General features: G+C 41.6%; 1 protein-coding gene across 5 annotated transcripts in view; it reads left to right on the forward strand.

Moving 5' to 3' along the window:
* Window positions 1–1,670: 1,670 nt before the first annotated feature.
* Window positions 1,671–15,479, forward strand: part of NMNAT3 (nicotinamide nucleotide adenylyltransferase 3) — a 36,221-nt gene continuing 22,412 nt past the window's right edge. The window contains exons 1-3 of one of the 5 annotated variants that reach the window (XM_081910584.1): window positions 1,955–2,257; window positions 11,734–11,852; window positions 12,553–12,692. In XM_081910584.1, the coding sequence (XP_081766710.1) occupies window positions 12,584–12,692 (109 nt within the window). In that variant the 5' untranslated portion in view covers window positions 1,955–2,257; window positions 11,734–11,852; window positions 12,553–12,583. Of the gene's footprint in view, window positions 1,784–1,952; window positions 2,258–11,733; window positions 11,853–12,552; window positions 12,693–15,479 lie in introns of those variants that run through there. The other 4 variants (XM_081910587.1, XM_081910586.1, XM_081910585.1 and 1 more) reach the window with 4 other exon arrangements.

Consider the following 15,479-nt stretch of genomic DNA (forward strand, 5'->3'; position numbering starts at 1 on the left):
ATCATGTTTTCTGGATTGACACATTTGCTTGAGGGGCGACACTTAGTGTTTGTTGTGGGACTTGCTGTATGCGGGTACTAATTTGCAGGTGTTGTCCATTGTTATTTATTTATTTACTATTATGTATTACGGTAAATCAGTATTCAGCCCTACAAAAAGGGACACGCGTGGCGCTGTGGTCTAAACCACTGAGCCTCTTGGGCTTGCCGATCAGAAGGTCGGCGGTTCAAATCCCTGCAGCGGAGTAAGCTCCCCCATTGCTCTGTTCCATCTCCTGCCAACCTAGCAGTTAGAAAGCACGCCAGTGCAAGATAAATAGGTACCGCTGCGGCGGGAAGGTAAACAGTGTTTTTGTGTCCTCTGGTTTCTGTCATGGTGTTCCGTTGTGCCGGAAGTGGTTTAGTCATGCTGGCCACAGGAATCAGAAAGCTGTCTGTGGACAAACACTGGCTCCCTCAGCCTGAAAGCGAGATGAGCGCCACAACCCCATGGTTGCCTTTGACTGGACTTAACCATCCAGGGGTCCTTTACCTTACCTCTGCCCTACACCCATAGATCTCAGGTTGATTTACAACATTAAATTACAATATAAAAAAGCCACATGCATAATAAAAATAACAAAAACGAACCAGTAACACATTTTAAAGGGCATCAGAAGTCAGTCAGCCAAAGGCCTAGTTAGAGAGGATATGCCTTCATCTGTCTGTGGAGCACAGTACAAGCATATAAGACAAAACTGGGGGTGGGGATAGGTGTGGGACTGAGAGCCTGAGCAGGCCAAGGCTTAGTCCGACCATTATCCTAAACCAGAGTTGGGCAACCTAAGGCCTGGGGGCCAGATGCGGCCTAATTGTCTTCTCAATCCGGCCTGTGGACGGTCTGGGAATCAGCGTGTTTTTACATGAGTAAAAACATGAGTAGGATGTGTCCTTTTATTTAAAATGCATCTCTGGGTTATTTGTGGAGCCTGCCTGGTGTTTTTACATGAGTAGAATGTGTGTTTTTATTTAAAATGCATCTGTGGGGCATAAGAATTTGTTCATTGTTTTTTCTTCAAAATATAGTCTGGCCCACCACATGGTCTGAGGGACGGTGGACTGGCCCATGGCTGAAAAAGGTTGCTGACCCGTCCTAAACTTTCAAGTACAGTGGTACCTCGGGTTACATACGCCTCGGGTTACTGACTCCGCTAACCCAGGAATAGTACCTCGGGTTAAGAACTTTGCTTCAGGATGAGAACAGAAATTGTGCTGCTCCAGCGCGGCAACTAAAGTGGTGCTTCAGATTAAGAGCAGTTTCAGGTTTAGAACGGAGCTCCAGAACGAATTAAGTACTTAACCTGAGGTACCACTGTACAGAATGAGAAGGAGAAGGTAACGACAGAGGACGAAATGGTTGGACAGTGTTTTCGAAGCTACCAACATGAGTCTGACTAAACTGCGGGAGGCAGTGGAAGACAGGAGTGCCTTGCGTGCTCTGGTCCATGGGGTCACGAAGAGTCGGACACCACTAAACAACAGCAACACCCAAGACTGGATGCGGTGCAAGGACGGGCTTTCCACACGCCCTCCCAAATGGCCAGAGAGAAAAGCATAAGGCAAAAGCGACCGGCTGCCATCTAACAAGTCCCGCTCTCCCGCCCGCCTCAACCAATCCGCAACGCCCACCCGCCCTTCGCCGCAGTTGGCTCTCCCGGGGTGAAAGTCCCGCCCCTGGAAAGGGGCCGAGCCTGTCAATCAAGCAGAGGAAGCCGAAAGAAAGCCAAGCTGGCCTATTTCCGCTGGTAAGGGGAGTTGGCGGGAAGGTGGCGGGGGGGAGGGGCGTCAACCAGGGAGTGCGAACAAGCGGAAGGAGAGAGAGGAGGGAGTCAGTTCGTCGCGGGGGAGGGGCGAGCTCCCGAAAAGGACTGTGCGCATGCGCGGTCTCGTGTGTGTGTGTGTGTGTGTCCCCCCCCCGGCTCGTTATTGAGGCGGCGCGCGCAGCCCTTTCTGGTTGCTTCTGTCTCGTGCCAGGCTGCCGGCAGCGATTGTAGCAGCAAGAAGGTCTCATTCTGTCCTCCGTATACGAAACTTAAGGTGGGGGCGGGGAACGTGCTCATGAGCATGTGCAGAATACAGCCATTAATTTTATTGTAGGATTCCCTTCCCCCTTTGCCAGCTGGCCAGGAACAGCCAAGAAGTACAGTAACTGGCTTGCTGCTGCTGCTGCTGCTATTGGCCCGTGAAAACAGAAAGGTTTCCTATGCAGAACTGCAAAGGTGAAACTTTGTCATTGGGTGGGTAGGGGGGCAAGTTGCTCAGCTGGTGCAAAAATAGGCGATTCTGCATGAACCCCAGGGTTCAGCTTTATTAGTCATATATATATGAGACCCACATCAAAGGCTTCTGAATGAACATAGCAGCAGGCATGGGATAAAATGAGAGTGCCTCGTGGGTCAGTAACTGGTTAAAGAGCAGCAAGCAGTTGGGATGAATGCACATTTCTTGCAAGAGGGAGGCAGGGTACCCCCAGGATCTCTCTTGGGACCAGTCTTTTTTAAAGTCTCCATAAATCACCTGAGGCGGCAGTCAAGTTCTGTGATGACAGTTCAGTATAGTGAGAACAGATTGTGAGGAGCTGGGAAAGGATCTCACCCAAGTGGTCAGCTCAAAATGGGAAGTGCAGTTCAATGTCAAGTGATACACAGAGAAGCGAAATACTGTATAACACTGCATATATGCTTATGGTGTCTGAACCCATCTGGTTTAAGAGCTTCTGCTCACTTATTGGATTGCAAACAAGCCCACACATCACTGAACATACAATCAGGGGCCCAGTCAGTGCACACTTGTCATTGATAGACCTTTTACAGTGTACTCTTGGCCATGCTTACTCCGATGTAATCCCAATGGTAAACAAGCACAGGATTGTGCTGCTAGGTTGATACAGTGTGTGAAGTATTTTTATTATTTTCTTCTAAGCTATTAAAACGAAGTATTTTAGCATCTGATTCTGGGAGATCGTAATTAATTGTTGGTGTGTTATTTTTAATCCAGAGGTTGCATTGCAGATTCCTTTCCTCAAATAATGACCAGAATTCTTTATGCATTTTGTGAAGTTAGTGCTTGAATGGGAAATTTAACATACGCCCATATGTTCTTCGAAGGCTCATAGCTTAATTCTCAATTCTGAAGTCAGTTGGACTGGTACATTTTAAGGAGGGAAAGTGATGTTGGTTCAGTAGATGAATGCTCTTAAAACTATTGAGGTGAATGTTGGTGGTAAGAACAATCCTGGGTCTAAATACCAACAATTTGAGTATTTATAGCCTTTGCAATGAAAATTACATCTGGAGAGACTATTATTATTCTTGTGCTACAACGGTAGTATGGTGTATGCTGTTAAATCACTATCATTTTTAACCCCAAAGGTATTAAAATTATTCTGCTGTATATCGTTTGTAAACTGTTTGAATTCATTCAGTATGGCATGATTAATACTGTACTCTATGGATGAAACTCTTGGCTGGTTGTATTTTTTTATTTTTCCGTATGTCTTTAAAATATATTGTGTTTTTCACAAGACGCTTGAAAACGATCTTTAGTCTGTAGCACTTTTTTATACAGGCTCGTGAATATAGTTAATGTGGTATGTTACATGGGGCAGATTTTAGTGGGAATGATGGCCCATAGAAATGGATTATAATTCCAATTAATTTAAGTGAAGTAAGTCATTCTGGTTCTGTGAACATATGCAGTTTTCAAGACAGGCCTTCCCAGTCATCATTTTTCTTTGGTCAGAGCAGCATTGGAAATGGGATACTTTCTGGAGGTATATCATCTCTTGCGCTAGAAAATAGTGTGTGAGAGAGAGAAAGAGAAAAAGAAAGAAAGAAAAATTGAATGCTGTTTAATCCTTTCCTACACAGCTCCCCCCATGTAAAAAACCCCAGCTTATTTTGCTTCCATCAGATTTCAGTTCACACCTAGAATTCTGCCAGGTGGAAAAGAGCCATGGTGGCAGTAGTGGGGAGATACAATTTAGAGGAGAAAATGAGTAAGGAAGAGGTTAAGTACTATTAACTCCTGGTTCCTTTTCATTTAAAGCATACACACACAAACATATGCATATAATGTATTGTTCACTCCTGAGTAGTGTCTTATTATTATGAAATACATATTAAGGAAAAATGAAATTTTGTCTCCCCTGTTGCAGTAGTCTTTTTTTCGTTACATTGTGTGGTAGTAATATATACTACATATATACAAAGTACCGGTAGACTGTATTTATTAACACGTCACATACAGTCATTTCCTTCCTCTGCAGGTGTTTATTTAATATTGGCAGTTCACAGTTCAGACCTAGCTAATTTATGCTCTTCATGAGGAACAAATTACAAATAATTGCTAGTAGGAAACAAGCAATTTGCAACTATGGTATAGAATTCTAATCAAAAAGTTGCCAATGTAAAATGTGTGCAAACACTTCTAAAATTGAGGCTCTGTATTCCCCCTCCCCCTGAGAAGTTTTGGAAATCTCAGTGTCAAATTCAAAACCTAATTATTTTGGGGAAACTTTTGTATGTGGTCATTTACTTTTTCTGTTATTTTCAATGTAATCTGATACATATCTACTTCAAACGAAGTAAAATAGCAGGTGGTATGTTCTTTGCTTTTGGAAATGTTAAGGAGCTTGTTTCAGAGAACAAAATGGGCACATCAGGAAACTCCTGATAAATTATACCACGTAATGGGGTCTGCAGTTCAGCTCTACTTGCTGAGTATTTGAGCATAATGGTTACTCCCTGATTTTTCTGATTCTATGGGAAATTGACAAATTTTATTAAATAAACTGATTAAATAAAAAAAAGCTCTCCAACCAAGTCATAATATATTATGAAATCAGTATTGCTGGGTATGAAAAGGTTTCCCTCACCATCTACATATTGTTATCCCTTTAAGCTAGACAGTTCTTGCAAATGGAAAATTCTGAGGGCTCGCAACAGGTGCTACAATGTGCTTGTAAAAGATAGTCTCTAGCAAAGGATCTGTGAAGAAGTCTGCAGTGTCGAATGGTCTATTGATATAAGAATCCCAGTGGTTTATTGTTATTATTATGTAGAGAATAAAGGCTTCCTGCCCCTCTCCTCCCCATCGCATTGTTTCCTTTCAGCCCACTGTAGCTCTGTGTTTCATGCCCTTCATTTTACTAATTTTTACAGCCCACTCAGGAAGCTCAAAAATTAAAATGCAAGCTCATCACTATGTTGTAGATTCTCGTAATTAATCATAAATGTCTCCAATTACTGACTGTTTTCAGCAGAACCTTCTGAGGTAACATCATTTATTATTGATACCTTGTAGGAATAGAAATGATGCAGGAAGAACGTATGTACATTTTCTTACAACATTTGATTCCCACACACGCACACCTTTTTGCAAACTAATTGGAAATAGCTTCTGGGATGTTTGTCCATGTGTTTGGCCAGGGGACACTTCGCTGACCTGTGAAATTTGGACTCATTGAAGTGTTGAAAACACCATGAACTAGGAGCACCATCCAGGTCATAATAGTAGCATGTGAAAATATGTAACATATTGGCTGATGATAGCCTAAACCCCTAGTTTTATGTTGACAATGGACATCTCTCCTTGATTTCCACAAGTAGGCAGCTATATTGGTTGCTATCCTAAGGAACTCCTCATTCAAGATGAGGAAGTGACCTTTAAGGCTAGGTGTGTTTTACTTGTTTGCTTTCTTATAGTAATCTTGCAAGGAATTAAAAAGGTTTCTTCTCTTTAACTGAAATGCTTTTTTGTATAGGCTGCAGCTGGGGATTTTGGTAATGTTCACTGAATGTTATTCTGTTAGGGTTATTTAAATTGACTGTTTTTATTGTAATTTGAATTATATGCTTTAATGTTTCTTTTTAATGTAAGCCACTTTGGGAAGTCATGAAAGGCAAATAACTGAAATACATAAAAAGTAGAAGTGAACACTACAATTTATTTATAACAGAAAAAATGAGTTAACTATATAATAGTTATTAACTGTTATGGCGCATTAGTTGTTTCATTCATCCTATAATTGTGAACATTCATAGAATAGTGTGTTGTTATGCTGCAATGCTTTCTCAATTACTTGCGTGGAAGCCCCACTAATCTCAATGGGACCTCTGAGTAAATATGTATAGGATTGAATTGTAAGAGTCCTTGAAGAATATTGTTCAATGTGTACATGTAAACCAAGATATCATGGGCATTCTTTAACAACAACAACAACTTTTTAAATGGCATACACTTAATGCATTATATATATTTTTAAAGTGTAAAATTCTACAGTGTTTGAATGGTAGTTTCTGAATGTGTTCCTGCTGCCTCTGATGAAGAAGTGTTCTGCATGCATTAAGCTGGAGTGTGTTTGTAAATAAACAGACATTTTCTTCCAAACCTTTTAAGGATTGCTTCCTTGCTATTTTGGTCGTGGGTGAGCCCCAGTGCTAAGAAGCAGAAGCCTGTCACCAAATGTGGAAGGATGAAGGCTTGCCTCATAGTGGAGTGAGGCATTGTGAGCTGTGGCAATTCATATTCCCGAATGACTCCTAATTTGAACTTTGACTCAAACACTAGTTCAATGCCATTATTTTTTAGGGTAGTAATTATGCTGCTGCTGATTTTGTGCTTGGAAGTTCGCAGTTCAGGAATGCTGTTGGGCATGATGTGAGTTGGCGAGGTTGAAGCTGATGGTGGTGGTCCAGGGCTCCTTCTTAACCAGATTCAGCTGGTTCACCTGTGTGAAGAGAATGGACCTTCCTTCAGTTACCCATGTAATGTTCAAGTTGGAGTACTGCAATGCTGTCCATGGTTTTGGAACTTCATCTGGTACATAATTCAGCCTTCAGGTGGTTTGTTGGAGCCAGGCAGTTGAAGCAACGTATGTTGTACCACTGTGTTTCTGGCCCCAAATTTAAAACGCTTGTGATGACCTTTGAAGCACTGAATATTTTTAAACCAGATTATTTTAGCATTCCCTGCACCCATATCAACTTACCTGTTCCTTAAGATTCACTTCAGAAGTCCTGCTTTTTAGGTTCTCGCCTTGAAAGGCAAGTTAGTGGGCTCACGGAACAGGACCTTCTCTATGGTGTCTCCACAGCTATGGAACTTGATTGCATGTGTAGTTAGGCTGGCTCAGTTTTGTTTGTTTTTCAGTTGTCCGTATGATCTCCCTGTCCCTAGTTTAGCAAACTGAGAATGGGTGTCAGACTTGTGTGCACATATCTTTACCTAGTCTCGTCACCTTGAGTGCTGGCTTCACTCCAGGGCTGCTTCCTGTTCTGTCTGTACAGGCCATGTTGCTTTATGAACAAGGATGTAAACTAGGAGGAAACTAGCTTAAGAACTGACTGAGAACCCAGTTAGTAAAACCAATGTTCTCTGGTTTGGATATATTGGGAATTCTGACTTAAACAGACCTTATTTGAAGGTGGTGTGTTGGGTGTGTACTGGTCTATTCACGCGTTGCTTAAATGGTAAATAATCTGGAATTGTAAGGAATATTTAAACTTTATACAATCTAGTCAATCATATTTAAATCTGACAGACTTCATAGGCATAGTACCATCATATAAAGCTCCCCCTTTTAATTTCAACTGTTCCTGTGCTATATATCAAACTGGACTTTGTATACAGTGTACCATGTTTTAATCTATGGTTGCACATTTCACAGTCTCCAGTTTTAACAGTTCACTTTGTTGTGTTAATAAAGGTCCTTGAAAATGCAGCTGTGCTCAGGGTCAAACTAGATAAGGCAGAGCAGCCATCCACGCATCTGCTCCGTTTGCATATAAAGTTGAAGAATCTTCTTTGCTGTAAAATGCCTGTGGGGGAGCAAAACTCACTCCTCCACCTTACCTGCCGTGTTCCACCAGAAGTGATCTCAATTGGGAAGAAGCAGATTAAAAGTGCAATAGTTTAAGAGAGCAGGGTGATGAGTTTGGCTTTCCTCCCTCATACGGTCCTTTTCATGTGAAGAATAGGTCCTTACCCAGCTCTGCTTTATGTATGAACAGGGCAGACACTGAGATACATGGCTGCCTTGTCACATCTTGTTTGGCCTTCAGATTCAGGGTGGAGTGTGGGCTTTGGTCCAGATAAAAGACTTCAGCATGCAAGAACTTGCAAATGGAGTACAATCGATGTAGCTGGGAGATGTATGTAAGGTACAGCTGGCTGGCATGTGGCCCTCTAGATGTTCTTTGACTCCAGCTCTTATCAACCCAGACTGACAGGGGTAGTGATCAAGGGTTGTTGACTTCTAGTCCAGCTCCACCGAGAGGGCCACAGGCTAACACCCCCGGTATAAGGCATGCTGTGCTTGTGGCATTCCTTCATAGAATTTCTGGAGCCATGTGGGTACATAAGTTTATGTACTTAGTGAGCAGAGTCGGCTATTTTTAGCTAGAGACATATCTTTCATTTTCATTGTCATTGCAGACACATTATTGATGCGCTGCAACGATCAAAGAGAATTAAGTATTTCCAAATCATTGCTTTGAAGCAGTAAGCCTTACAGCTGTGTGCCTTCCTCCTTTCTGATGCTGTACTTGTGCATCTTGATTTTGAAATAAAATAATCTCTGTTCTTAAAATAGATTTCCTGGGGGTTGGTTTGTATCTGGAATTCCAAATACCCCATTTTTACTAGAAGCCTTTGTAAGAGAAGTTCAAACCCTGGGTTTCAAGTTAATGCTTACGGGCAGATCTCTGTATCCTCTTTGTATGATAACTGCACTACAAATAAACCAAAAACAGTTTGTAAGCAGTGTGGCAAGAAACTTCTTTCAGCATTTGAAAGTACAAAAGCTATTTGAATATTAAGTAGTTCAGGTCATGAGTTTTGGAATGATTCCTGACTGGGCCTGCAAATTCTTACTTGTCCCTCCGGCCATGGTGAGACGTCAGCGAAGCTCTGGTGAGGAAGATGAATCCTTAAACCAGAGTGGGAAGAATGACTCTTGCCACTTCCCCAGCCACAAATTTAGACGGAAGCCTGCTTTTTAGCTCTGTGCTTGTTGGGTGCAAACAGAGAGCCATCTTCTCTGGCTTTGAGCTAGAGTTGAACAGGGTAGTCACAATAGTTTGCCCCTGCGCCTGCTGGGAATTGGGAGTTCCAGTTGCCTGTATAGAAGCCTTCACTGCCCCTTTCTGAGCTGGAGGGGTAGCTATGTAGCTGTGTACAGCCTCCTGCAGATTGTTCTAAAAAAAGGCTTTAGAATAGAAGCAGCAACCCATCGGGTCATTTTTTCTTTTTAAAGAAAGCAACTTCCTTTTAAATATTAGGAAGAACTTTCTAACAGTAAGAGCTGTTCAGCAGACTCCCACGAGAGATGGTGGATTTTCCTTCCTTGGAAATTTTTCAGCAGAGGTTGGAAGGCACCAGTCATGTACATAGGATTTCATTAAGATTCCTGCATGGCAGGGGGCTGGACTAGATGACCCCCAGGATCCCTTCAACTCTACAGTTCTCTGATTCCAGAAGGTACAGAGACCTGGAAGATGGTTTCACAATATCTTTTATTTGAGTAAGGATAAAAAAAAAGATGCCAATGATTTCCACTTAAATCAGGACTGCCTACTTGAAAGTCAGATATTGGACACATAAATCTGAAATATTGATGCTGTGGCTGCTTTGTCTCCTACTGTTATCTCACTGGTTCCTTTGCCAGGCCTTCCATTCACATCACATAGGTTCTTCCACATTGAAAGAATGATTTCTTACAACTGTGGAGCAAGTATTATGTGGCACCTGCAACAGGGCCAGTTCTACAGATGGAAACAGTCAACTGGGAATATACGGGGTAGGCAATCCCATAAGTAAACATGTCTCAGACTTTTAAAGGCTTTATGTACTAATAGGAACACCTTGAACTTGGCCCAGTAGCAAATTTGCAGCCAGTGGAGATCTCTGAGCAAAGGCGTTCTATGCTGACTGGGTCCCACTAACTGCAGCTTCTGGATCAAGCGCAATGGAAGCCCCTACATTAGCAGCTGTTGACTCTCTGGCCTACTCCCAGAAGTCTCTGCATAGGCTTCCTCAATGCAGACATTCATGCTCAGCCTGTGGGTGTCAGGAAATGGAGTAAAGGAGCTGCGTGACATTGGGCATGCTAAGAACAAAAGCACAACCCTATGCCCAGTGAAGCCTTCATGAGGGTATTTGAGGGGAGATATGCTCTCCTTTTTCTCCCTTTCCCACTTATACACAAGTTTCTTGACCAGCTGCCCTCTACTTTTCTTTCTCTCTTTCTCTATTCACACCCCACCCCCTAATATACATGTGTCTCTTGCCCCGCTTTTCCTCTCCTTCATTTTCCGTGATACAGTTACTGACTTGTCTAGTCAACAAGGGGCAGTAAATGAGGAACAAATTCAGCGAGGTCTCTTCAGTGACTAAACTTTGTATGCAGAGTTTATTTCAGGGTGCTGTAAGTGTCTTTGGAAAGGTGCAAATTGGCTCTTATGTTGACATCTAAGCAGCTTGAGAGAGCTTTTCTTTTCTTTAAGCAAAGGGGTCTGTTTTCTGGACCTTTGTTAATGGCCCCCTAATGTACACTGTTTGCTGTTACAGTCACAAAGTAAAAGCTGCTGCTTCCCAGCATCCTGTATTCTTAATTAGATTTCCATTAATTTTCTCTGTGAGAGATAAAGTGTGTACATTCACTTATTTATTGAGTGTTGTGGTGGTAGGTTTTTTGGATGAGTGCAGTCATAGCAAATCAACTACATTGAGAACAAAGTATTTGGATTCATTGGGACTGTTGGGTGCAGGGCATGTGAATGTCTTGTTTTTATACAGTGTGACTTATGGTAACTTGCATGCTCCAGTCATCTAGGCAGTCAGCATTTCTTCTCCATTTATCATGGTTCTCTCTTTTTTTCTGATGTAATGTAGCCAAAACACCCACCACCTTTGCAGAAGAAAGAGGTAAAGGCTGCCTTGATGAACCCCAAAGTTTGCAGAAGTACAAAAAAAAATCTTAAGAAAGAAACCCTAAGAGGAGAAACCTCCCAAAGTCCAATGAGCACTTAGCATACTCAGTGGCCACAAAATGCAAACTGCCTGGGGATTGGTGGAATGGAAAACCGGATTGGAATCGAGTGGTCAGAATACTGAAGAGCAGCACTCCACACTGTAACATTTTGTAGTGACCCCACTCTGCTAGTGATAAAATTTACAGACAGCCAAGCACCTATCAACAGGTTCTGGTCAGAGAGCCAACAGCCCCTAAATTCACTTTGGCCTCTGGCTTGGTATCCCATTTCTGAGGGATGAACCATCAAAATCTTAAGTTGTGACTGCTACATGGAAGCTGCTCAAAATCTATATACTGGCATTACCGCTTGGTGACCTTTTTAATATGTGAGACCCACTCTCAACGCGATTTGCCACGATTGTGTGGGGAGTCACTACTTGAGCAACAGGAAGAGTTAGGTTTGAAAGGCATAAATAGCTCAAAGAGTCTGAAGCAGAAGCATTTGGAGTTCATTCTCATATAGACAGTGGTTGTCCCCTCAGAATAACAGGTCTGATATAATGTCACGAATATTTGTTGTTTCGAAGCGACAAACTATTTGGAGTTCAGATGAATGTTTGCAGGACAAAAGCTGAGAGAGGAGCAGACTCAATCTGAGTTATGAACGTTAAAACATCCAGAGCTGCTTGTCTGCCCTCACAGGTTTTAATCTCTTTTCAGATTATACAGAGAAGTCACAGAATTGAAAACACTGTCTTGAGGCCTTAGGGCCGAGCTGACAACGTGAGACAAGGGTGACCACATTTCATGAGTCAGCTTCTGTTTTCAAAACAAAACGGGTATAGGATGGAGAAACCATTGCACATTGGAAGGGCTGTGTGGATATAACAAGCCCAGTGGTCCTGATGAAAATTCTCCCAAATTGTTGAAGCTCCTGTTCTCCCAAGGGAACAGCCACTGTGCAAAAATGACAGCTTTTTTCTTGGAGTAACTCAGCAGCCTTAATGCATAATTGTAGTTATGCTGTAAAGGAAATAGATGCTGTTGTTTATCACATGATGAACTAGACATGTAGCACTGGCAAAGTGAGAGCATTCCATATTGATGAAGGTCCTATCAGTGCAGAGGACAATGATAATGAATAGGAAAAGTGCTGATACCCAACACAGCCATGTGTGTATCCAGTATTCTTCTGAAACATTTGCATACAAGATTTTGACTTCATTGTATTTTCTTCGCGATTTGATCCACCCTGAAGATCCTATGGGACAATATAGTGGGGGGAGAAGACATAGATTTCAAAACTAAATAAATCTGGTGTAGCTATAGTATAGTTCTCTCTTTATTTATTTCAATAAAGATGTAGATTTCAGCATTAGTATTTAGGATATTCATTCATTGTTAGTCTACTATAATGTTTCAGTGGGTTGCTTTTTTAAAAATAGAATGATGATTCATTGTTCATTTTGAGAAAAAGTTTCAGAAGGCTGTTAGCTGTATGAGCTAATATAATTGCTGTTTCTCCCCTCACCCCTTTAGGGTGTGTTGCTGCAGAAGATTGCTTGCCTAGATGAAGCTTCTGACACCCCTCACCCTTCTTGCCTGTGGCTCTTTTAACCCCATAACAAACATGCATATGCGTCTATTTGAACTAGCAAGAGATCACCTTCATCAAACAGGTCAGTGTGCAGAGTTGGAATGTGGAACCATTGGAATCTCGGAATATTGGCAACATTTCACATCATTGCAACACATTTTTATTCCTGTTAATTAAAGTTCAAGACTTAGATATTTCACAGCATGCTGAACAGAATATTTGCACCTTTATCACCTCTTAAAATAAGGCTCAAAATATGGAGATATAAAATGGGATTTTCACACCACAGCGGTGAAGTTATGTCAGCTGTTTAGTAGAATAGTTGCAGATTTAAACTTGTTTAAAGGAGCCTTACTCTCCCTGCCCCATTTTTCTCGAGGAGCAAAGAAACACTTTATATATGCATGATAGTCTTACCATTTAGTCTAAAGATTTACAGTTTACACTAGGGGAAAATGGGGAAAGGGGTCATATTCACTAAGGTGCAGAACTGCTTCTTCAAAACAGAACTTGCAAAAGAGCTATGTTTCAGCAGCTTTGGTGTTTCATTCAAATGACCAGGATAGCTCTCTGGATCATCTAACTCATGTTCATTCAGGCACCAGCAAAGCCTCAAGGTAGGGATAAGTAGGTAGCTATTTATTTAAAGGCTCAGAATCATTGACAGATGGAGTGTTGGACATGGATGCTTGGAAAGCATCAAGAAACAGTTCAGGAGCATTTAGCAGATTGCAGATTTCCGATGCTCGGGTGAAACAAAAATACCAGAGCAATATTAGTGCATCATAACACTTGTGTGAGCAAGTTACAGAACCAGAACTCAAATACAGTTTCAATGACCGGTGACAAGGCAAGCTGTGAATATTGATATTTGGCCCAATTTCCCCTTGCAATGCTACAAAAGAGAAAAATGGGAAGGCATCTATTAGTAGCAGCCAAAGATTTTTTAGTAGAAAATTGGGGAGGTACTTCCTCAGCATCAAGGAAGGAATGGCTTGCTAAAGTGAGTGAAGTGGTTGACAGACTTCATCCAACTGAGAGAAAGAAAACAGAGGTTAGCAAATTTTAACAATAACTGGCTTCTGTTTTTCCTTTTGTGAATTTAAGGTATAATCTTAGAACTGACAAATATTGAAACTTTCCCCTGCTTTAAAGAGATGCCTGCTGTTACATTTTCATAGATGTGACCAAGCAGTTATATTTTTCTATATTTTTTTCAGGTTGTTATCCAACCCATAGTAATTGGATCTCTAACAACTGCAGTCTCTAACAATTATGTTCTCTTCAATTACACATAATGTTTGAACTGTATAGGCTATTAATGGTGTATGGTTTTGTATAGGTCTGAGTTTAGCTTTCTGGTAAGTTGTTTTAAGGGAAACGGAGACAATTAGCCTGCAAAACTGGTGAAATAATGACAGCTGTAAAATAAATGAATGTTGTTGAGCAAAACAAGAGGAACAGAAAGCCATCCCTGCCCTTATGAAGGACATTTAGAACCAAACTAGACATGAGTATGTGTGTTTTGTTTAGGTAAATGGCATCACAGGGAAGCCTGATCAACCTCCAGCCTGTGTGTGGCAGTGAGGAGCATTTTAAGACTTTCCCTCTCACAGTCCTGACAAAAAAAAATCCCCTTTCTGAAGCTATTTGCATTTTAGGGAAGCCTCCAGTGACACCATTGGTACTGAGGCCCAAGGCTTAAACCCTAGGCTGCTATTTATATAATGAACAAATGGGCATAAGTGCACATTAATTGCTCGTGTATTCAATTAATGTTACATCTAGTTTGACCCGTGGGCTTGGGCTGTGGCCCTCTGACCCTTCATATTTGAAAGCACACAGGAACTGGTCCTGGTAATGGCACCCTGACATCTGTGGGGATGTGCATTGTGTGGAGCTGCTTAGGCCCACATCACTTTCTTCAGTGTTGTGGCAGTAAAAACAGACACTGTTCTTTGCTCAAGACAGGTTCTTAAATTGCCCTAAATGAAGGCACTTCCTTGTAACAAAAAGAGCTCTGGTCATCAAGTCAGAATCCATGCGTTGGATCCAGAGCACATTAGTTGTACTTGAGTCTCATTAACATTGTTGAGGCTTAAGTTAGGCATGCCTTACTTTTCCCATTTATTTCAATTGGGCTTTCTTAGTCTGCATCAAATCCAGTGAACCCGTTTTCACAGTATTCCAACTAATTCTTGAAATCCATTTCTTCATGGTTTAGAGTGTAAACAGCTATGAATATAAGGGGCACAATAAGTATTATAAACAGATTCTGTGAGCGCAATGCCCGTACATTGCAGGTTTTTATAGGGATCAATAGAGCAATATTCCAGCACCAATTCAGTGTCACCTGTTTCACTTGCACATGCACAGGTATACAAGTAGGCAAAATGATGGGACATTAGAGGGCATGTCTCTGGTACTCCCATGTATCCCTTCCCCTCCACTCAGTACAAGTGAGTCTGTTGAACCCTATTGAATCCCTAATTGTGCAGATATGAACTTGTAGTGTTGGGGATCGGGCCCATCCCTTTAGGAGTTTCCTTTGGTAACTTTTTGTACACTGGTTGGTGTCTCAGCACAAACTCTTTCTTTTCTTTTTCATTTTTGCCATTCCAAGCACAGCATCCTATTCATCCCTGCCAAGCAACTTTGGCTGTGTATGTTAAGTGAATTTCTCTCTCCTCTGTTCACACCAGTGGGCAAATTTTATGAAGTCACTTCCTAAATACAATGGATGTGACTATACACCAGTGAATAGCTATGAGAGTAATGCACCCCTTTGTATTTTATTAGTACTCATGTGAAACCTTATTTAACTTTTCATGCCTTGTCATGCATGGCTAGATATTTCGTCTCATAATGC

Source organism: Podarcis melisellensis, assembly GCF_964234715.1.
Source record: "Podarcis melisellensis genome assembly, chromosome: 5".
Taxonomy (NCBI): Eukaryota; Metazoa; Chordata; class Lepidosauria; order Squamata; family Lacertidae; genus Podarcis; species Podarcis melisellensis.